At 57.3% G+C, this 23,713-nt stretch overlaps 1 protein-coding gene across 2 annotated transcripts in view; it reads right to left on the minus strand.

Annotated features, from left to right (window-relative positions):
• Positions 1 to 23,713, minus strand: part of GAB3 (GRB2 associated binding protein 3) — an 82,932-nt gene that overhangs the window by 40,686 nt on the left and 18,533 nt on the right. The window contains exons 1-2 of one of the 2 annotated variants that reach the window (XM_041742095.1): positions 23,404 to 23,698; positions 2,270 to 2,573 (exon numbers count right to left, since the gene is read on the minus strand). In XM_041742095.1, the coding sequence (XP_041598029.1) occupies positions 2,270 to 2,534 (265 nt within the window). In that variant the 5' untranslated portion in view covers positions 2,535 to 2,573; positions 23,404 to 23,698. Of the gene's footprint in view, positions 1 to 2,269; positions 2,574 to 23,403; positions 23,699 to 23,713 lie in introns of those variants that run through there. The other variant, XM_041742094.1, reaches the window with a different exon arrangement.

Genomic DNA, 23,713 nt, shown 5'->3' on the forward strand with positions numbered 1-23,713 from the left:
GCCTACGTCTGTTCACGTCCATGCAGGACGCCGCCCATCGCACCTACCCTGCGCTCACAACTGATCGAGCCCTGCAAGACACTGTGCCCTCGCTGGAGTCTACAGACCACAGGAGGAGGACACGCACAAGGCAAACATGAATAAAGAAGGCTGTTAACGATGTGACAGGGAAAGAAAAGAAAGACACAGGGCGTGATGCCGCTGAAGGCGGGATTTCTCAAGGAGCAGGATACCCTCAAACTGCCAACGGAAAGCCTGCTTGGCTGTGCCCTTCGAACCCCGCTGGCACAAGTTCAGGATTCCTGAGTCAGAGCAGCCCAGAGCCGCCGGAGTTCAAGGCCAGGCTCCCCAGCTAGCTGCTGCAACCTCAGGCACGCTCCCTACCTGCTGCAACGTTCCTTCTTTGTGAAGTGCGGATGCTACTAGTGCATACGCCACAAAACCAGCCCGGGGTCACCCAAGCTGCTGCACCCGAGTGCAGCAGAGCTCCCGGCCACAGTATGCGCGATGCGTTCACAGGCTGCGGTCACTGGATACAGGACCAAACGCTTTCTGTGAAAAGCCACAAGAAAGGCCTTCGGGTGTGGTTCTCACATGAAGAGGACTCTACTCCCACATCCTCCTAAAAACTAAGGTGGGGGGCTACGGGGACCGATAAAGCTCATAGGGGGCACCTTCTGCTTTCCTCTGACTTCCTGCCAGACCTGTCCACTCTGCCTGGTGCCTGAGTCACTCCTGTTCCTCCCCGGATACCAGGAGACGGGTTACACGTATGTCTATGTTTCAGGACAACTCCCGCAGGACGAGACACACAACACGGCACACGGATACGGCCATGGGGTGGGCTGAAGGGAGGGACCAGGGGGTGAGGAGGGAGCGGCAGGCCTGGAAGAGCCGGTCAGGGCTGCTCCACTTGTTTGCGCCGCGCTGGACTCCAGCCACAGAGGATGCACTGCAGCCTTGCAGGCGAGCTTCATGTGTTGTGGCAAGGACGCGGAGCTAGCATCACTTCATTTCCTTTAAATTCAGTGCTCTCGGGATCCCTGGGTGGCGCAGCGGTTTGGCGCCTGCCTTTGGCCCAGGGCGCGATCCTGGAGACCCGGGATCGAATCCCACATCAGGCTCCCGGTGCATGGAGCCTGCTTCTCCCTCTGCCTGTGTCTCTGCCTCTCTCTCTCTCTCTGTGACTATCATAAATAAAAAAAAAAAAAAAAAATTAAAAAAAAAAAAATTCAGTGCTCTCGAAGCTCAGTAATGGGAGTGCAGAGCTAGCTGCACTTAATAGGCTTCCGGGGTTCGGGAACAGAGGACTGGAGCTCGGGAGGCACCCCCAGGGGCGGCCCAGGGCCCTGCGGCGGACCCGCCGCCACCTAGCGCCCAGTCTGTTTCGGGGGCAGGTGACAAGCCTGCTGTCAAGGGTGAAGCCCCCGGACCCTGGAATCTAGGGCTGAGGTTTCCTCTACTAGACCAACAGGCTAAAGGAAATCACACGCCCTGTGTCGCAGGCTGAGGATGGGGCCCGGTGCAACGATGTCAGGGGCCCAGGGGCCAACTCCGTGAAGGTACGTGAGCTGTGACGCTAGGCGTGCTCTACCCGGTGCATCACATAGGAACACATGTGCGTGCACGTGGATGAAAGAGAGAGAGTGAGACTGAGAGAAAGCAAACGGGAGGCAAAGAGAGCAGGAGAGCGAGCTCACACGTGGCCCAGAGCAACCTCAGAGCTCAACTGGCCCTGCACAGACCTCAAGCTGATTGCAGATAAGAGAAATCCTCCCCACCCACGAGAAGTGGCCAAGTCCTATCTTTCCACCATCCAGTGCCGAACAACCCAATAGACAGCCGAAGCACTAGAGTTCCAGGAATCGTAGAAAAACGCTGATAACTAATAGTTCTAGGAAACCAGCAGCAGCGACAGGATGGGGGAAAATCAGGGCCCTATAGGACACGCTCACCCACACCCTAGTTTTATTGCATCTAGTTGCCTGTGGCTGATAAAGGCAAAGCTGCGGAGTGGCTTCGAAGCCGCTGAAGTCACCTGTAACGTTCAGTGTGTAGCACATTCGGGCCTGCAGGGTAGACCCAGGTGAAAGAAGCCACCTCTAGAACTGTGGCTTGTGGGAGAATTGCTGACATCTGGTAGCCTGTCCAAGCCCCCTTGAGGAGGTGGGCCTGGCATCGGCCCTGCTTTTCCCGCGCAAGCTCTCCGGTGCACCTGCAGCGCCCCGGGCCACCCCCTGGCGCACGGAACCCCCGACCCTGCTCTCACCTGCACCGTCCTCCAGGTGGCCGAGGTTGCAGACCTGACTGATGCTGTACACCCACACCAGCATTTCTACCTCGGTCTTGGCCACCAGGTAAAATGTACGAGACGTAGTCTTGACAATGAACACAAAGTTGTTCTGAAATTCCTTGCGGACGAAGCCAGGGCCCACGTGCTTCCACACGGCACACTCGCTGAGGTCAATCACGCGGATGGGCTTGCTCGAGTGCTTGTTCCTGTAGTACTCCAGGACGTCGGGGTTGCCGCTCATGCGGCCCCGCCGGAGGACAAACCAGCGCTTGCGCCAGGCCTGCGGAGAGGCAAGTCAACGACACGTTACTGGACCGACCGCTCCTGCTTCTCAGCCTCCGCCAAACCGATTTCATGACAGGGACAGCAGAAAAACAAATCAGCCGTTCCAACAACGAACTGCAAAGTCCACCGAGCTTTGGATTTAATGACTAGGGCACCGTCTTCAAGTCTGTTTGATTCCACGATCGCAAGGACGGGTCCCGAGTGGGGAGTGTAGTTCCGGCATTCACACCCCCAGGTCAGAGGACCAGAGCTGTGCGACCATCACCGTCGGTGCAGCAAAGGTGTGTACTAGAAAGTACGTATACTCGGGCCGAAAACATTCTCAGGAATGGATGAGAAGAGAGCTTCCCTACCAGCAGCCACCTCAATGCAAAAGCCACGGGCAGACATCGAAATCAAGCACAAAGGCGGACTGACTGCCCACCTCTGTATCATCTCCCACTGTGACTCAACTTCTCCACAATTGCTCAACAAGAAAAGAAAAATCACACACATTTGACAGAGAGCATGACTGTCATCTGGAATTGACACCAAGTGCTCTACCATAACCCAGTTAGTGTCCGAAACTATCCTATGGGAGAGGAAACTCCTTTACGTCCGTTATATGTGTGAGAACAGTAGGGTCCAGAGAACTTAAGTACGGGGCCCAGCTGTGGGTAGGGACTGGAACTGCAGTGAGGGTGGAAGGAACCGGTACTCGATGTGAGATTTAAAAAAGTAGAGAGGGGGGCACCTGGGTGGCTCTGTGGTTCAGCACCTGCCTTTGGCTCAGGGTGTGACCCTGGAGTCCCGGGATCGAGTCCCACGTCGGGCTCCCTACACGGAGCCTGTTCCTCCCTCTGCCTGTGTATCTGCCTCTCTCTCTGTCTCTCTCTCTCTGTCTCTCACGAATAAATAAAATCTTTTTTAAAAATAGAGAGGGGGGATCCCTGGGTGGCGCAGCGCTTTGGCGCCTGCCTTTGGCCAAGGGTGCGATCCTGGAGACCCAGGATCGAATCCCACATCGGGCTCCCGGTGCATGGAGCCTGCTTCTCCCTCTGCCTGTGTCTCTGCCTCTCTCTCTCTCTCTCTCTCTCTCTCTGGGACTATCATAAATAAATAAATAAATAAATAAATAAATAAATAAATAAATAAAATTTTTAAAAAATAGAGAGGGATTTTTTAGTGATATCTGGATATAAAGTGGGAGAGCTCTGGGCCAAAAGATTTTTCCTTATTTGAAACAGAGAGAAAGCGAGAGAGAGAGAACACAAGTGGTGTGAGGGACAGACGGAGAGGGAGAGTCTCAAGCAGACTCCACGTTAGCATGGAGCCCGACGTGGGGCTCGATCCCATGAGTCGGAGATCATGGCCTGAGCCAAAACCGAGATTGGGTGCCCGCTCAACTGTCTGTGCCACTCAGGATTTATTTTTAAAGCTGGAAGACCCCTGGGCCTTCACCTCCTAAATGCCAGCACCTCCCAATCGGGGATGGGGACGCCCCAGGGGGGCAGGTAGAAACCTCTGTCTTCTGTGCATCCTAAAGGCTGGGGGTGGCACAGGGCAGGGACAGTGACCGGAGCCCTGGCGCCCGCTGAGAGCCACTGGGACAAGCAGCACGGGCCTGGCAGGCTGCTCTGGCCCACCCCTGGGCCCCGCCATCCCGGGAGCCGTCGCTGGTGTGAAGGGCCGCGCGTGTCCCCGAGCGGGGAGGGCCCCAGGTCCCCGGTGCCCGACAGTGCCACGGAGCCTTGCACCTGGGCGGAGCACTCGCGAGGTGGCAGCACCGCTGCCCGGGGGTCGGCCTGCTGCAGGCGGCAACCCGGGGAGATTTATCGCCGTGCGGTCTGCTCTTCTGAGCGGTGGCATGTGTGACAGCAGGAAGCGTGGGCTTCTGCCAGGAGGCTTGGTGACCACTGGACAGGAAGTCTTTTGTATCTCCGGCTTCATTTACGCCTGACACATTTACAAGCACCCCGCTCGGCCCAGGGGCAGGGGAAGAGGAAGAGCCGCCGTCTGGGGCGACCCGGCTCCTGCCCCCTGGGACCCCGAGACCCCAGGCCCGCACCACCTGCTCAGGCGCGGCGGGCACCAGCACGTCGAGGAACGGGGAGGGGGGAGGGCGATCATCCCAGATGAGCCGGTCCGTCGGGGGGCACCGGGGACTAGAAAAGCCTAGACGGGCCTAGACGGGCGGTTGGGGCCACAGGCGGGCTCGCGGCGGGGACTCGGGGACTCAGGGGCTCGGGGCTGGCGGGGGGGCCCTGGGGAGAGGAGAGGGGCTGGCGTGCTCGCCGGAAGGCCCCGAGACGGGGGGAGCCCCCACAGCCGGGCCTCAGGGAGCCCTCACGGGGCGCAGGGTACCCCCAGCCTTCCGAGGGCAAGGCTGAGAGGAAGTGTGCAGCACTTCCCGAAACGGCCTCGGAAAGGGGAAGCCGAGCGGCGCGCATGGCGGGCCTCGAGTGAACTGCCCATGGGCCTGGGGCCTGGGGTCCGGGGTCTGCTGACGCCGAGCATCCTGCCCGCTCATGCGTCCTGCCCGAGCGCAGCCAGACGTGCGCCAGTGACCTGCCACATGTGCCTGTCAGACCTGGGCCTGCAGAAGCTTCCAGCACGGCTGAGCCGAGCCCAAACAACGGCCGAGGCAGCGGCCAGTGCAAAGGCCCTGGGGTCACGGTGCCGAGCGAAGCACCCGTGTCTGCCCCAAGCTCACATCGCTGAGGCATGCTGTCAAAGAGGCATCGGCTTCGAGCACACTCTCCCCCAGAACACAGGGCTGGCCCCAGCACCAGACGGACAGCAGGCCCCCTCGCCCCCCCCCCCCCGAGGCTCCTCTGGGGCTCCCCGGTTTCAGGGATCTTGGTTGATTTTCACCGCTGACCATTTGGGCTGCTTGCTTTTTCTCTCCCCACCCTTGTGTTGCAAACTCACCCAGGGTGAGCCCCTGAAAGCCCGTACCCCGACCCTTGACCCCCGTAAGAGCAGAACCGCAGGCCCCGGTGAGCACTGTCTACCGAGCACCTCGCACTGTGGCCCCAGGTGTCCTGTGTCACTTCCGGGTCTCCTGAGTGATAAGACTCTCCTGAGTCTTTCTTCGAAGTTTCCGGACAGCTGCTGCTGAAGGGCATCTTGCAGTCAGAGTAAGAACCACAGGGGCCAGTCCAAGCACCACAATGCTGACTGATGGGCTGAGGCTCGCCCCGCAAGGACCAGGAGAGGAGGGGAGGTTCAGCAGGGCACAACAGTGACAGTCACCCAGTAACTCGACAGTGGCAGCGTAACTCACCAGCACGCCCTCCCTCACGTTTCTATTTTACTGATATTTTCTATTTTTAAATAATATTTGATTGATCAGAGAAAGCACACGTACAGGGAGGGTAGGAGAGAGAGAAGCAGGCTCCGAGCTCGTCTGGAGGTGGCAGTCAGGCAACAGAGACCCCCGAAAGCACTGGGCCAGCACCAAAGTGAAGCTCTTTACAATGAAACCGAGCGGGGCATCTGGCTGAGTGCCAGGGTGATCTCAGGGTGCTTGAGTTCGAGCCCCATGGTGGGTGGAGACATTACTTAAAAATAAACTGAAAAAAAAAAAAAGATCCAATGCAACAGCGCCCCGAGGAACTTCTCCGAGCTGACCAGCGTCACGCCAGAGGGACCGGGGAGCCCACCCACAGACCCTCTCCCTGGCCAAGGATGCACGATTGGAGCTTTAATAAATGTCATGACTACAGTGGCTTGAAACCCACCAACTGGGTTTAAATCCACGCATCCCTCATGATCTTACAGAGAAGAAAGCATCTTTCACCCTCACAGGAGGTGAGGGAACCAACCGCTTCACCCGTCGTGCGAGCTGGTCAGCCAGGGGAAAGGGATGGATCGTTATCCTGCTTCTCCTAGACAAGCCATGCCCCGGGGAAGATGAAGGCAAACATCTTTTGATAAATATACTCTAATAAAGGAAAATAAATAACAGAAAGAGCACATCACCATCTGCAAAGGGAACGGGACTAGCAGACTCCCCGCCGAGCAGGGGGCCCGATGTGGGGCTTGATCCCAGGACCCCAGGACCATGACCCGAGCTGAAGGCAGATGCTTCACCCACTGAGCCACCAGGCGCCCCTAGATGAAAGCTTTGAATTATACAGCCTAGGGGATGCTGCTTTGAGTGACGAGACAATACAAAAATGCAAAGAAGGGGACTCCTGGGTGGCTCAGCAGTTTAGCACCTGCCTTTGGCCCAGGGCGTGATCCTGGAGTCCCGGGATTGATTCCTACATCGGGCTCCCTGCATGGAGCCTGCTCCTCCCTCTGCCTGTGTCTCTGCCTCTGTGTGTGTGTGTGTGTCTCTCATGAATAAATAAATAAATAATCTAAAAAAATGCAAAGATGAGATTTCTACATATGCCGGGGCAGGACTTACTCACAGGGAGAAGGAGGTGGCAATTGAGGCACCGGGTGGCAGAGGTATTTTCCAACTGGCTGTGGTTAGAGGGGGGCTCACCTAGTAATAATTAGGCCATACATGTGTTTTATGTGGTTTGCTATATTTGTGGGGCTTTTCTTTTTTTTTAAGATTTTATTTATTCATGAGACACACAGAGAGAGAGAGAGGCAGAGACACAGGCAGAGGGAGAAGCAGGCCCCATGCAGGGAGCCCGACGTGGGACTCGATCCCGGGTCTCCAGGGTCAGGCCTTGGGCTGAAGGCGGCGCTAAACTGCTGAGCCCCCCGGGCTGCCCTGTGGGGCTTTTCTATGATAAAAAGGATTGTAGGGATGCCTGGGTGGCTCAGTGGTTGAGCGTCTGCCTTCGGCTCAGGGCGTGATCCTGGGGTCCCGGGATCGAGTCCCGCATCGGGCTCCCTGCATGGGGCCTGCTCCTCCCTCTGCCTGTGTTTCTGCTTCTCTCTCTGTGTCTCTCATGAATAAATAAATAAATAAAGTCTTAAAAAAATAAAGGATTGTAAGCCGATTCCTCTGCAGAGGGCATGTTCCCGGATCCCCCCCATAAACGGTCGTGAAGCGCCCACCACGTGGGGCAGTGGGCACAGAAGGAAGCAGGGCGCTCTGCGTCAGGGGATCCGTAAGCTCAGAGGATGTGGGCCCGAGGGCGGCTGTCTCGGCCCCCCTGGGAGCTGCTCCCATGTCACCAGGCCAGGGCCGCGCCTCGCACGGCTGCACCGAGCTCCCCCTTGTCTCCCCCCGGCCCTCCTCTGCTGGGCAGGTGGCGAGCAGCTCGGGAGCCGAGACAGGAAGGGGGGGGTCAGCAGTTGAGGACAGACCACGAGCGCGAGCGTGTCCTGCCCCAACAGGATCTAGAAAGCAAAACCACTATGCAAACAATCAGCCACAGTTATGACTCAGAGAAACAGCACGACAAAGGGGCGCTGGATTGAAAGCAGGACCTGCATTGAGCTCGGCTTCTCCCCCGGCTCCCTGGGGGACCCTGAGCAGCCCCCTCGAGCGCTGCACGCCCCGGCATCTGCACGCGGAGGGGATACGCCTGGGCCTGCCTCCCGTGTGGCGCAGCCGCGGCTGGTGGCAAGACGTTATCAATTTGCAAGTAACTTCTAAAACCAGAAAAGAAAGTGACTTATAAAATGATGATGGGGCTGGCTGTCACCAGGGCACCGGGTACCGCTTGCCCTGGGGAAACCGCTTCCCCGTTCTGGAAGCCCCCCGCCGCCGGGCACTAAGGGCTCTGCTGCCTTGTCCAGCTCTGATAAGCAAAGATCTGTTCCCCATCAGCCTTTCCTGCCGCAGCCACCGAGCTGACTCACTGCCACCCCACCGGTGTCCCCTCCCACAGCAGAAGCCTGCAGCGTCCTGTAAGCCTGTGGAAAAGTGCGTGTGCTCAGTCCTCGAACCTGACGGAGGCTAAAACCGAGCTCCTGCAGGAAGCGGCGTCTGGATCGCAGGTCTGTTCGCCTTCATGGACTTGGCGGAGTCACGGGCTCCCGTCCTCCCAAGGCTGGAAGCTATGTTGTCCTCCTCTGAAGCCAACCCAGCCTGCTGCCTTCATGACTTAAGGACGCCTCCTAGGTCGTGTCTTAACAGTGATCCAGCAGGTTCCATGGAAGCACAAGGGCCAGCGGGGCTGGCGTGGGGGTGTGCAATGGGATCAGGGAAGGGGGCCGAGACTGGAGTCTGAACTTCGCTGTGAAGGGCTGAATGGTGGGTCCCCGGCCCCGCAAGGCCCTGCAGAGCTGCAGAGCTGTACGCTGACGTCCTAACCCGCAGCACCTCAGAGTGGGGCTGTATTCGGAGACAGGGTCTCTACCAAGATAAATGAGGCCATTAGAGTGGGACGTAATCCAGCAGGGCTGGTGTCCTTATGACACCATAGAGGGAACATGTCACGACCACGCAGAGGGAGGAGACGGCTATCAACAAGCCAGGGAGAGCGGCCTGGGACAGAGCCATCGACGCTGCCCACATCTGGATCTCAGACTTCTAGCTTCCGAAATCGGGAGACAATAAATTTCTGTGGCCTGAGCCACCCAGGTGGTGGCACTTTGTTACAGCAGCTCCGGCAAATGAATACATTCCTCGGCCCTTATGATGTGCTGGAACCGCCGGCGAGAACCTTCCCCTTCCAGCCACACTGGTGCGCCCGGCACTGGATGTATCTCCTGCCCATAAGACCAACCAGGAAACTACACTAAGTATCCGCATCGACAGCTTTTAGACACTAGGGGACAGTCAGCGCAGGGCTGTGGCCTGTGTGAGTAGAGAAACAAGAGGTGAGCCCGACGGGCACGCTGGCTTGCAGCCGAGGCACATCCCAGGCCACGGTGCAGGGAGGGGCCCAAGCGCAGCGCAGCTGCCTCGCAGAGCTGAGAAGACAGAGATCGGAATTCGGGATGGTTGAGGTGGCTGACACCTGCAGGGAAAGGCACCGGACGGGAGGGGGTCAGGTAAGGGAAGAGGCCCAGGGGTCTACGTCAGGCATTCCCCCATAAGGACTGAGCGGCACACGACCGGGCACACGCGCGGGGTGAAAGTGCAGGCGCATCCAGGGATGCCCGCTGCGGCTGGCGCGGGGCTGGGATGCGTCTCGGCGCTGACCTGCTACAGTGGGCGAGCCTGAAACACTCGGAAAACCACCTAGAGAGGCCACAGCTTAGGGTTAGAAATAGGCCAGACTAGCCCTGCCAGTGTAGCCACTCCAGACCTGTCCAGAGACCTTCAAAAGAAGCCTTGGCGGGGCAGGGAGGGGGGCACCCAGGTGGCTCAGTCAGTTGGGCACCGACTCTTGATTTGGGCTCAGGCTGTGATCTCAGGGTCCTGAGATGAGCCTGCACTGGGCTCCCTGCTCAGCGGTTAAGCGCCTTCCTTCGGCCCAGGGCGTGATCCTGGGGTCCCGGGATCGAGTCCCGCATCGGGCTCCCTGCATGAGGCCTCCTTCTCCCTCTGCCTGTGTCTCTGCCTCTCTCTGTGTGTCTCTCATGAATAAATAAATACATTCTTTTAAAAAACACAAAAATAAAATAAAATAAAATAATAAAATTAAATTAAATTAAAATTAAAAAAAAACACACAATGAGGGACACTTGGGTGGCTCAGTGGTTGAGCATCTGCCTTCAGCTCAGGGCATGACCCCAGAGTCCTGGAATTGAGTCCCACGTCGGGATCCCTGCATGGAGCCTGCTTCTCCCTCTGCCTGTGTCTCTGCCTCTGTCTCTGTGTCTCTCATGAATAAATAAAAAATCTTAAAAAAAAAAAAACCACAATGATGTGAAATGAAGAATCCAGTGGATGCGCCATAACAGCACATTAGACACGGAAGAGGTGACCAGTGAACCCGAAGCACAGAAAGAAGTAGCTGGGAGGGAAATGAACAGAAACACCCGGGGGGGGGCGGGGGAGAAAAAGAAACACCCAGGGAGCTGCTACCGAGGCACGGTCCTGGGCCTCACCTGCAGAGAGCCTCGTTCACCGGGCATTTGTAAGGAGTCTCTGCAAACTGGGATGCATAAAGGCGGCCCCCCTTTCTGCAGGTAAGTGGCCAGAGAGGAGAAGAAAGGAAGAAGTGAGTAGATGTAGTACAGACAAGATCCACCTGAAGGGGCAGAGCATTCTGGATACCACGACGGGATCTGGACCTCAGGCCAGGTAGGAATCAAAGGGCGATCCATGCACCGTCTCTAAGCTATCTGCTCACACCTCGGAGCATCCTGAAAACAAGTCGAGTGCATCTACCTCGAGCCACGGTCTCTAGGGCACCATTTCGGCAGAGGCCTCCTAGCCTTTTAGGGGTCATGAACCTCTAGAGACCTGATGAAACGCACGGACCCTCTCTCATCAGAAACACGCATGTGCCGGGTGCACACTCGCCCCCGTGTGCGTTCTCTCTCCGTCCCTCCCTCTCTGCCCGACCCCCGCCCCCCTTCCGGACTGCCTTTCCTTATCGACCTAACACTACCTACCACGGATTTGACGATGAATTGCACAATTATATTTCCAACCCGGATTTGTCCCCAGGACCTTCAGACCCCTGTAACCAACAATCTGACATCTCCACTTAAACAGCTTAACAGGCCCCACACTAAGCCCCCGATTTCATGCCCCTCACACCTATCCCTCTTCCAGCCTTCCACTATCTCAGGAAATGCTACCGCCATCCAACCATTCTCTAAATCCAGACCTTGGAGTGCTCCTTGCTCCCACTTTCAACATGCAAAGCATTAGCAAGTGCTTTGAACTCTTGAAAACATTCGAAATCAACCCGCTTCTCTCCATGCATCCCCTACAGCCACTCTTTGACACCCCAATAAATCCGTTCTCAACAGAGAAGTCAATGACCTTTTTCTTTAGATTTTATTTATTTATTCATGAGAGACACAGAGAGAGAGGCAGAGACACAGGCAGAGGGAGAAGCAGGCTCCGTGCAGGGAGCCCGACGTGGGCCTCGATCTCGGGTCCCAGGATCACGCCCCGGGCCGAAGGCAGGTGCTGAACCGCTGAGCCACCTGGGCTGCCCTCGATGACCTTTTAAAACCCCGAATCGGATCATACTGCTCCATTGATGAGCCCCTTCTGAAGGTCTCCTAATGCCTTGATAGTAAAATGCCGAGTCTAACGTGGCTGAGGAAGTCCCATATGCCCTGGCCCTGCCCATGTCTCCCACTTTCTCTCACTCACACTCTTGTCTTTCACGCTGCTCTTTGTGATGTTCCTGTCACTGAGACTTCAACTTGTCATCGCATTAGAGACCTTCTCTGATCAGCCTAATTCAAGTGGCCAGCCACAATCGCGGACCACCACAGCATCCTATCTTACTTCTCTCCACACCTGGTCCTTTTCTTGTTTGGTTGAGGTCTGTTCCCTGCCCCCTACCTGCATCCCCCGCTGTGGGCAGCAGGGGCCTGTCTGCCTGGATCCCTGCTTTGCTCTCAGCTGAGCAGTGGCTGAGCAGTGCCTGGTGCAGAACAGTTGCTCAGTAAATACTTGTTGAATGAATGAACCTCACACAATTTCAAGGCATCACAGACCTAGGTTTAAAATACTACTCTTGGGGATCCCCGGGTGGCTCAGCGGTTTGGCGCCAGCCTTTGGGCCAGGGCACGATCCTGGAGTCCCGGGATCAAGTCCCGCATCGGGCTCCCTACATGGAGCCTGCTTCTCCCTCCTCCTGTGTGTCTGCCTCTCTCTCTCTCTCTCTCTCTCTCTGTGTGTCTCTCATGAAAAAATAAAAAAATAAAATAAAATAAAATAAAATAAAATAAAATAAAATAAAATAAAATACTACTCTCACACCTAACTCTGGGAAACGAACTAGAGGTGGTGGAAGGGGAGGTGGGCAGGGGGTGGGGGTGACTGGGTGACGGGCACTGAGGGGGGCACTTGGCAGGATGAGCACTGGGTGTTATGCTATATGTTGGCAAATCGAACTCCAATAAAAAATTTTTTAAATAAATTAAATAAAATATTACTCTCGAGAAACAGGACTGGTTTTGTGGGTTTATAACAAACCTAATCATCAGGATTTCCTCCTCATATATTTATGTGCCAATAACCGGGGATATGGTGGTAAACCAGGGAGACACGGTGTCAAAGCTGGACCTTAGGCAGTCAGGCAAGGCGCAGTACTGGACTTTTTTAATCTTTGTAGCTTTTTGTAAAGATTTTATTTATTGGACAGAGAGAGCAAGAGAGAACACGAGCAGGGAGGAGGAGCAGAAGGAGAAGCAGACTCCCCACTGAGCAGGGAGCCCAACGTGGGGCTCAATCCCAGGACCCTGAGGCCACGACCTGAGCCCAAGGCAGACGCTTCAATGACTGAGTCACCCAGGCGCCCCGGTATCAGACTTTTTATCTAACTCCGTGAATGCTCTGTCTGGACACCACAGCACGTTGTTTGGGATTAAACTGGGGTGCGAGGGCAGCCCCCGTGGCGCAGCGGTTTAGCGCCGCCTGCAGCCTGGGGTGTGACCCTGCAGTCCCGGGATCAAGGCCCACGTCAGGCTCCCTGCGTGGGGCCTGCTTCTCCCTCGGCCTGTGTCCCTGCCTCTCTCTCTCTCTGTGTCTCTATGAATAAATAAATAAAGTCTTTAAAACAAATAAAGTGGGGTGCGAGCGTGATCCGTGGAGCGTGCGTAAGGTGAGCGTCTGTGGGGTACTAAGGTGATCAGGCCTGGGGTTTGCAGGGGATAGACCCGAGAGTTCGCGCCTCCCGCGGTGGGACACACCTGGCTGGGCTACAGCGCGCTGCACTTCTCGGGCTCCGGAACTCGCTGCGAAAGGTGAAGTGACCCGTCTGGGTCGTGCCCACCGTCGAAAGACCCTGAAGCGAGCTGAGACACACCCTGAAAGTCTCCGAGGCTGTAAAGAGGCACCTCGGGTTAAACTGCTCCTCTGGCCGCAGTGATTACTGTCCCTTTGTTTCCGCGGAATTGGCCCCCTGCCCCCTCTGCGGTGGTGAAATCCCAAAGCCATGAAGTCATTTCCTCCGCACACGCACAGGCCGGGTCAGCAACCTGCCTTCGGAGCCAGGCTTTCCGACTCAGGCCGAGGGGGCGAGCCACGTGTGGCTGCGTGGGCCGCCCCGGCCCGACCCTGTGGGCTGCCGTCCTCCGGCCCGGCAGTTCCGGCCCTGGCCTGTCCGACGGGGCCGCGCGGGCCTCTGCACCTGCGAGCCCCGGGACGCCGAGCCGGGTTTGGGCGCCCGACGGCCGTAGGCCCTGCTCTGCCCGCTGCTCGCCGCGGCCTCCGATGGGGGGGCTAGCCCGGGGGCTGCAGCCCGCATGCCCGGGGACGGCGGGGGCACGGCCGGCCCGGGTACCCGGAGCGCCTGCAGCGCCTTGGCCCGCCTGGAGCGCAGGGCAGGGGCGAGCAGGAGGGGCCCCCGCGTGGGGCCGGGGAAGAGGAGGAGGCCGCCGGCCTCGGGGGTCTCAGGAAAGCAGTTTACGAAAAGCCCCTCAATGCACAAGAGGTCAAGAAAGCACAGGAAAGGAAACCTGGGGCCGCCCGGGTGGCGCAGCGGTTTAGCGCCCACTAGGCCCGGGGCGTGATCCTGGAGACCCAGGATCGAGTCCCGCGTCGGGCCCCCTGCATGGGGCCTACTTCTCCCTCTGCCTGGGTCTCTGCCTCTCTGTGTGTCTCTCGTAAATAAACAAAATCTTAAAAAGAAACTTTCGGGGATGCCTGGGGGGCTCAGCGGTTTAGCGCCTACCTTCGGCCCAGGGTGTGATCCTGGGGTCCCAGGATCGAGTCCCGCATCGGGCTCCCTGCATGGAGCCTGCTTCTCCCTCTGCCTGTGCCTCTGTCTCTCTCCCTCTCTGTGTGTGTGTGTGTGTGTCTCTCATGAATAAATAAAATCTTAAAAAAAAAAAAAAAGGAAAGGAAACCTGGAAGACGAGGGGTAGGGGACAGGCACAACCAGACACTCGGTTTCCACCCGAGAGCGTCACCACTCACATCTGCAGCACAAGGACTCGAGGCTCCGGTGAAGACACGCTTAGGATGCGTGCCGGCGCGAGGAAGAGGACGCAGGCCGTGCTTCTAGATGGTTCGCAGTGCTCTCGTGGCCCGGGAGCCATGACGGGGTGTGTTGCCTGCAGGGCCTCGCCAGTGCCGGGGACGGGGGGCGGGAGGGCCTGCAGGGACACAGGCCAACCCAGAGAGGCGGCTGCGGCCACAAGGGGCAGGACGGGCCCAGCCGCAACATGCGGGCCACGAGGCGCGGGCGGCTCCGAGCGGAGTCGGGGGTCTGGCGCACCAGCCCCGTGTGACGCGTGAGCAGGTGCTCAGAGCCCTCTGCACGGGCGGCCTTGCTCTCCCCGACACGCCGATGGGCTTAGACGCAGTAACCTGGGAAGCGGGCAAGGCAGCTGGTGTCCCAGAAAAGGAAGCTGCTCCTCAGAAACACGAGAGTCTCGTTCACTAATCCAAGTTTCATGGCTCCCGTCGGTGTTCCAGAACATTCTTTACATTAAGGGATGCAATAAAAATGAGTGGAAATTAAAGAAGAGAGAAAACAGTGGGAGTTGGCTGGGGACCCCGGAAGAGAGCTGGAAGTGTCGCCAGGCGGGACCTCAGGCTGGCTGCTCCTGCCACCGCTGCAGTCTCCTGGGGGGGGTGCGGGGGGCCGCTGACAGAGCCGTACCCTCAAAGGCACTTCATTAGACCCATTTGGCAAAGACTGCTTGAGCCCACACCAGTCCCAGAGCCCGTTCCCCGGAGTCGGCCGTGTCTTCCCATGTGGAATGTGTCTGTCCCCTTACAGACATTCCTCTCTAGAGGCCAGAGGACACGGAGGCGAAAAAGCAAAGAGAAGTAGGGCTGGGCCTTGGCTGGTTTGCTGGCTTCTCCTTCCCGCCACCCGTCCTCACCACTGGCCCTCTATGGACTGGCTCCCCCGTCGGGTTTCCGTGCTGGGTACTTAGTAAGTGCTAGTGAGCGCTCAGGACACCCAACCAGTCCATCACCGCCGGCCGTTGGTGGGGCCCCCGGGAATCTTGGATGTGCTCCCAGAACGTGAGGTGGAGGGGAGCGCTTGGTGACTACTGGGAGCTCCCATTCTCTTCCCAGTGGTTTCACCGCAAAAATGCTCAGGAAGTTTGGGGTGTGTTTATGGGTTGCAAAAGGTGAAAATCATCAAAGTAACAGAATTCTGGATAATGTTCCACTTTCTCTCCGCCTTCTACTTCCTTGCCAAGGGGGGGCCGCAAAAGCCATGGGACCCAAGGGCAGCAGGTCGGGAATTTCCAGGAGCGCGTTACACGGCCCCTCGTTGGCCTGGCTCAGTGCCAGCAGGCCTGGGATTGCTGGTGACCCTTCAGCCTGATGGCCTGTAACCTTCTGTTCACTGCCAGATAGAGCTAGGACTTGTCCCAGGCATGGAATAACTTCCTGCGATTGTCCTGGAGATGGCCTGGCCCACAGGATCAACTGCCATGCTTGTCAACAGAGGCAGAAAAGGCCCGTATCTCTGCAGCGTGGCGGGCCTTGGAAGGAGGAATCCTGAGGAGGAATGTTCGGCAGAGATAAGTGTGGCACGCTACGTGACATGGACTTGACCTTCCTCGTGTATCGTCGGGCCAAGTGCCACCAAGTGTCCCGGCCAGTTTTGCATCACTTCTTACATGGCAGGTTCTGGGAGGTCATGGGGAGCAGCTAATCAACTTTGCAGGTGTTGTGAAGCTGGGAGGGTCGCCAATGCATCAGGTAACAGGCTCAGGATGCGAAACGGCCCGTTGCAACAACGGGCCAAAACCAGCTCAGGAATAAACAGTTGTTTGAAACTAGGAGGTTCTGGGACAGAGGAAGAGTCTGAGGCGGAGCCGAAACACAAAGGAGGGGACGGAGCCTGAAGGAAGGTTCGGGGACCATAACGCTTGGCGACGGAGCTGGTTGATGGGCATGAGCGTCCGAGAGTCGGCTTTTAAAAGCCACGCTTGTCCCAAAGTGCTGGGGACACACAAGGGTGGTGGTTACACGCATCGTGAATGTCTGTATACATATTTTTAAGATTCGTTAATTTATTTGAGAGAGAGCAAGAGAGAGAGCGAGGAGAGGGCATGAGCAGGGCAAGGGGCAGAGGGAGAGGGGGAGAGAGAATCTTCAAGCAGACTCTCTGCCGAGCACGGAGCCCAACTCGGGGCTCGATCTCACAACCCTGAGCGGAAATCAGGAGTCCCACGCTTAATCGGCGGAGCCCCCAGCGCCCCAGGAACGTCGGGAACGCCAGTGAGCTTCACAATCACAAGGGGTTCAAGTAGCCCATATCACATCCTGTGTGTTCTACTACAATAAAACAGGACAAGATCGCGGGCCGCCCGGGGGGCTCAGCGGTGGAGCATCTGCCTTTGGCCCAGGGCGTGACCCCGGGGTCCCGGGATCCAGTCCCGCGTCGGGCTCCCTGTGAGGAGGCTGCTTCTCCCTCTGCCTGGGTCTCTGCCTCTGTGTCTCTCTGTGCCTCTCATGAATAAATAAATAAAATCCAAAAACTAATAAAAATAAAAATGAACTCAGTGTAGCCAGAGATCCTCTTGTTTGCCTCAAATATGGGAACTGGAGAAGCGCTTGGGAAAGCTGGGGTCCTGTGCCGTGAGGCAGAAGAGCTCCGAGGCCTGATGCCCAGAACCTTCCTAACGGCCCGACAGGTGCCCGAGGCCCAGAGGACGCTCGCTCGGGACACCTTGCTGAACGCCTGCGGGAGCGCCGGCCCACTGCACAGCGTCCAGATCATTCCGCCCGGACTGAAGAGGCCAGGAGTGCCCCCCCCAAGTTGGGCTTGGGATCCAGTCCCACGGGGCAGCCCGGGTGGCTCAGCGGTTGAGTGTCTGCCTTCAGCCCAAGGCGTGATCCCTGCGTCCCGGGATCGAGTCCCACGTCGGGCTCCCCGCACGGAGCCTGCTTCTCCCTCTGCCTGGGTCTCTGCCTCTCTCTCTCTCTCTCTCTGTGTCTCTCATGAATAAATAAAATCTTTTTTAAAAAAATAAAACAGGAACTTGGGACAGTCCGGGAAACTTGGCCGAGGACTGTCCCCTGACGACGCCGGCAGCTGCCTGCGGGTGTGACCCGAGGACGGGACGCTGCTGCCACGCACCCTGACGCCCGAACGGGGTGGCGGCGGGGTCCCCACAACCAGAGACGTCAGCGGGGCCACGCTGCGTGTGAGCCAGGGGTGCAGGTGAGGGGCGGGGGCGGCAGGGCAGCTCCACTCCCGCTCCCCACCACTGCCTGTGACCCCACAGAAGCTCCTGGGTCCCAGGGACCGCAGGGCACCTGTTCAAGGGCTGCGTCCGCGCCAGCCGCACACCCACCCCGGGCCCAAGGAACCCGGCCCAGTCCTTGCCAGGCTTGGGGCCTGCACACACGAGCTGCAAAGAAGGACCCGTCACGGGGGACAGCTCAGCCACCCCCCACCGACCCCAATGCCCTTCCTCTGTCCAGGGCCCCGCGTGCTAGTCACGGCTCACAAATGGGTGTGGAGGGAAGTGAGGAGATCTGCCCGGGACCACTCGCACTGAGACCCGGGGACACCACGCGGCCCGGGTGGGCCCTCCGTGCAGGCAGCCATCGGGACACCTTCTCCGCGTGTCTCCTGTCGCCTGAAACCCGCCACCTTCCCACCAGTGGCCCGCTGCGCCGTGACTTCTGAGAGTCCGGAATGGACCAAGGTGAGGACTGTTCACCGCGATCCTGCAAGAATCACTTTCCTGTTGTGGTCAAACTGTGCCCTCTGAGCGGGTGACGGGACACCTAAGTGACCTAGGGTCTTTCCATGAGCTGGTTGGACTTTCCTTTCCCACTTCGGGGAACCATTTCCCATTTCCCTCCTCATTCTTTTCGATGAGTTTCCCAGAAGGGAACATGTGAATTCTGATCCGCTTTAAGTTAGCAAAAGCCTCCCTTTTAGACTGATCATTCTAGTCCAGATCACTTTTTTAAAAAATATTTTATTTATTTATTTATTTTTTTTTTTAAATTCTTTTTTTTTTTTTTTTTTTTTTTTTTTTTTAATTTATGATAGTCACACAGAGAGAGAGAGAGAGAGAGAGAGAGAGAGAGAGAGAGGGGCAGAGACACAGGCAGAGGGAGAAGCAGGCTCCATGCACCGGGAGCCCGACGTGGGATTCGATCCTGGGTCTCCAGGATCGTGCCCTGGGCCTAAGGCAGGCGCTAAACCGCTGCGCCACCCAGGGATCCCATATTTTATTTATTTATTCACAAAAGACACAGAGGGAGAGAGGCAGAGACCCAGGCCGAGGGAGAAGCAGGCCCCACGCAGGGAGCCCGACGCGGGACTCGATCCCGGGTCTCCAGGACTAGGCCCAGGGCTGAAGGCAGCGCTAAACCACCCGGGCTGCCCTTATGTGGGATTTTATACCGGAACCTCCTCACCTAACCTGGTGTCAGGGTGATTGAAGCAGTTTATAGCTTTTTCTGGGCCTAAATACTTGAAACGGTGTGAAAGTCACTGTTCTTCCCGGTTTCACAGACTCCCACGTAAACCCTTGAGCCAAGCATGTGTGCTAGGAGGGATTTTCTCGCAACACGTCCCTTTCTCTCAGTCCCTTCACAGCGTGGAGCAGAGCACGTTAGGGTCGAAGGCTCCGGCAAGGCATGCGAGAGCCCGTGTGGGGCGAACGCCGGGGTGCGGTTACACGGCCCCTTGAACTTCAGTTTATTTCTAACGACATGGTCCTCACGGCCAAAGACCCCAAGCCACTGATTTCTCATCCCACCGAAAAGCCACAGTGTAACAGACTTGCTTCTTGTGAAATAGGAGCTGGTGGTGATGAACCGAAAGAGCCCGCACAGGAGGCCTGGGAGGGGACCCCAGAGCAGCCCGTTGGGGGACCCGTCCTGAGCGACAGCGGGGGCTCGCGTCCGCGGCCGGCCAGGCCACCATCCTACACGCAAGGACACAACATAAGCGCCGTCACCAGAGGACAAGCCAGTGTCCAGGGAGCGAGGGGCTTCGCGAGCGCCGCGGACACGGGCCTCGGTAAGTCACACAAAGGGGCCACGGCAGCGTGGCACACGTGAGGGGGGCTCCCGGCCACGAAGACCCCTGACCTCGATGTCACCCACTCCAGCCCGCCCAGGGGCTCACGGTGGGCGGGGGGAGACACACACCTAAGCGGAGGCGGGGACACTGCCTTTGATCCACGTGCACTCGGCCGCCCACCCTCAGCGACGGGGACCCCAGCCCCGGCTCGCCGACACGCCCCCCGTGCGGGTCCCTGGGTGCCGCCGGCCCCGTGCAAGCTGGAGGCCTTCCTCACCCCAAGATCGTAAAAAACATCTATATTTTCTGTTCATCTTTTCTGCTTAATGATTACAGGCGTATAACCGTGAGGCGCTGAACAACCCCCGGAAACCACATATGAACAGAGCTACTGACCTGCTTACAACAGTCAAGACTACCCACGTGGTGAAAGACGGCTCGAGCTGGCACCGACTGGTCTGGGCCACACCACCCTGCACGCGCCGATCTCGTCTGACCCACAAGCTAAGCAGGCTCAGGCCGGGTCAGCACTCGGATGGGAGATCACGGGTGTGCGGCGAGCTACGAATTAATGATCAAAAGACATTAAGAGCCCCCATGAGACGCTACAATAAATATAAGCGAGCAATAAGGCGAATCAGCAAAACATAGGAATAAGGATTTTGCAGAGGACGCGGCTAGCACCAAATCATATACCCGGGCACACGGATTAAAAATGTGACACCCGGGGCGCCCGAGTGGCTTAGGGGTTGAGCATCTGCCTTCAGCTCAGGTCGTGATCCCACAATGCCTGCAGGGAGCCTGCTTCTCCCTCTGCCTGTGTCGTTGCCTCTCTCTGTGTGTCTGTCATGAATGAATGAATAGATAGATGATAGATAGATGATAGATGATAGATAGATAGATAGATAGATAGATAGATAGATAGATGATAGATAGATGATAGATGATAGATGATAGATAGATGATAGATAGATGATAGATGATAGATGATAGATAGATGATAGATAAATGATAGATAGATGATAGATAGATGATAGATTGATAGATGATAGATGATAGATAGATGATAGATGATAGATAGATGATAGATTGATAGATGATAGATGATAGATAGATGATAGATAGATGATAGATGATAGATGATAGATAGATGATAGATGATAGATAGATGATAGATAGATGATAGATAGATAGATGATAGATGATAGATGATAGATAGATGATAGATAGATGATAGATGATAGATAGATAGATGATAGATAGATGATAGATGATAGATAGATGATAGATGATAGATGATAGATAGATGATAGATAGATGATAGATAAGTGAAAATATGATACCTTGGGGCTCCTGGGTGGCTCAGGTCATGATCTCACGGTAGTGAGACTGAGCCCCACATCAGGGTCCCTGCTCAGCAGGGAGTCTGCTTCTCCTTCTCCCTCTGCCCCGCCTCCTGCTTGTGCTCTCTCTCTCTCTCTCTGTCTAAAATATATAAATAAATACAATTCTTGGGATCCCTGGGTGGCGCAGCGGTTTGGCGCCTGCCTTTGGCCCAGGGCGCGATCCTGGAGACCCGGGATGGAATCCCACATCGGGCTCCCGGTGCATGGAGCCTGCTTCTGCCTCTGCCTGTGTCTCTGCCTCTCTCTCTCTGCCTCTCTCTCTCTCTCTCTCTCTCTGTGACTATCATACATAAATAAAAATTAAAAATAAATAAATAAATACAATTCTTTAAAAAAAGTAAAAATGGGGGCAGCCCCGGTGGTCCAGCGGTTTAGCACCACCATCAGCCCAGGGTGTGATCCTCGAGACCCGGGATCGAGTCCCGTGTCGGGCTTCCTGAGAGGAGCCTGCTTCTCCCTCTGCCTGGGTACCTGCCTCTCTGTCTGTGTCTCTCATGAATAAATAAATCAAATATTTTAAATAAATAAACAAATAAACAAATATAAAAAGTCAAGATGGAATACCTTTGCCATCAGAATGGCAAAATTTTTTCAGACGTGCACAATGCTGTGTACCCATGGATGTTTATATAGTTATTTGTAATGGCCAAAAATCAGAAAGAAACTAAATATGCATCAAAAGGGTGAGTGAAGGGGATCCCTGGGTGGCTCAGTGGTTTGGCGCCAGTCTGCAGCCCAGGGCGTGATCCTGGAGTCCCGGGATCGAGGCCCACGTCGGGCTCCCTGCGTGGAACCTGCTTCTCCCTCTGTCTGGTCTCTCCCTCTGTCTCTGGGTCTCTCATGAGTAAATAAAATCTTTAAAAAAGAAAGAAAAATCTCTAGAAGAGACACTTAGGAAACAGACAACGAGATGTGAGCTCCGTGTGGCCGGAGGCCAAGAATGCCCCCTGCGGCAGGGTGGTTGCGGAGGTGGCTGACGGGCTGACCCCGGGGTCTCCGAGCTCCGCGATGCGTGTCCTGTGTCTCCCCGACCCCGCCACACGCCTGCCGTCGCCTCTGCCGTCTCTCCACAGCCCTGCAGGAGCGGTGGTGGCGACGGGCAGGGGGGCCGCCGTCCCTGTGACCCCCGCAGGTCCCCGCCCCTCGTCGTCATCGCGCTGGGTGCGAAGGGTGTCGTCCAGCTGCACGACGGGCCCCCCCACCCCAGGCACGTAGGGCAGCAGCAGAGCCGCGGGGGCCTCGCAGAGCGGCTCGCACGGGGACAGCCTGGCGCCCGGCTCCCGGGACGGGATGCACAGCAACGGGGACGAGGCCAGGAAGACTGTGTCCCACTGCGGGGCGGGTCCCCGGCCGGCTCCCAAGACGTGCGCGGGGCAGGGCGGGTGGCAGCTGCTCTCCTGCGGCCCTTCGGCGGCAATCGCCGGCTGGGCCCGGACAGGTGACAGCGGCACGGCCTGCCCGCCTGTGTCCCCGTAAGCGATGGCCGGGCAGAACGCGGCCGCCTTTCGGGACACGCCGCCCGGGATCGGAGGACGACCTCGGAGCGATCGGCCGCGGATGTCGCCGGCCGCGGCCCGGGACCACCGTCCCGGCCAGCGCCCCTCCACTTGCTCCCGGGCAGCAAGCAGCTACCCCGCGCGACTGGGCCCTGGGGACGAGGGCCTGGGGTGGCAGGGGACAGGGAGCGGGCTTCGATGGCCCAGCAGGAGGCACCCGCTGGCCACCAGACCGCAGACGCCGCAGCAGCGGGAGGACGAGCCCGAAGACCTCAACTCCGGGCCCAGAACGCGGTCCACCGAGCTGCTCCGCTGCGACAGCGCACAACGGCTCAGCTCGGACACCCACGGGCGCGACACGCCGCAGCTTCCCCCAGCCTCGCACGTGGCACCAGGAGCACCCTTAAGAAAGCCGGGGGCTGGGTGGCGCCTGGCAGGCTCAGTCGCTGGGGCGAGGGACTCTTGATTTCGGGGTCACGAGCTCGAGCCCCACGCGGGGTGCACACCTTACCGTGAGTGAATAATAAACCAATGGACGAGCCTGGGAAGCTGAGAATTGGAATGGGGAGATCTGAGGCCATTGGAGGACCCCGGGTACCCCAGTCCCCCAACCCCCAAAACACACTGATGCTAGGGCCAGGGAGTCAGAATGCTCGGGGATGAAGGTGCAGGTCACCGCACCAGGGAAAGACCCCGGTGGGCCGAGGTACTGGCTGAGCAGAGGGGGGACAGGAAACCTCGGGCGGCCTGAAGCACCCCTGGCTCTGCCTTGCTGGGACATTCTCCTGATCTGCCGTCTCTTCCCCCTTTCTTCTCCATATTATTTTACTGAGGCTGTGTTGGTGACAATGAACTCTACAGCTGAATTCAGAGCTTACAGACTCACGACAATAGGAGACAGAGTGTCCCCCCCCGCCCCCCCCCCCCCCCCCCCCCCCGCCGACAACAGAGAAGGAACAGGTCTGCAGCACTGGCGGCAGATTTCTCACCAGAACTAGTTCTGAGTTGTGGTTTGGGGTGTTTTTTCCTGGCTGTTTAACCTCAAAGCTGGTTCTCCAGCCCTTTCAACATTTTCTGCGAGCTACCCAATATCGCTTCGATAAGCTCCTTTTCTGCTTAGATGAGTCGGGGCCAGCTTCGGCTGCTCGCAAACTGAAATGCTGACTGCTACAGCATCCCCGTGGGCCGTGCGGTCAGTCCGGTCTCTCCATTCCCAACACACAGCCAAGCTGAAGCAAGAAATCAACCATCGATAGAAAGGGAGAAATTAGAGAGCTAGAAAAATTAAAAACTAGAATA

Source organism: Vulpes lagopus, chromosome X (assembly GCF_018345385.1).
Source record: "Vulpes lagopus strain Blue_001 chromosome X, ASM1834538v1, whole genome shotgun sequence".
NCBI classification, from domain to species: Eukaryota; Metazoa; Chordata; class Mammalia; order Carnivora; family Canidae; genus Vulpes; species Vulpes lagopus.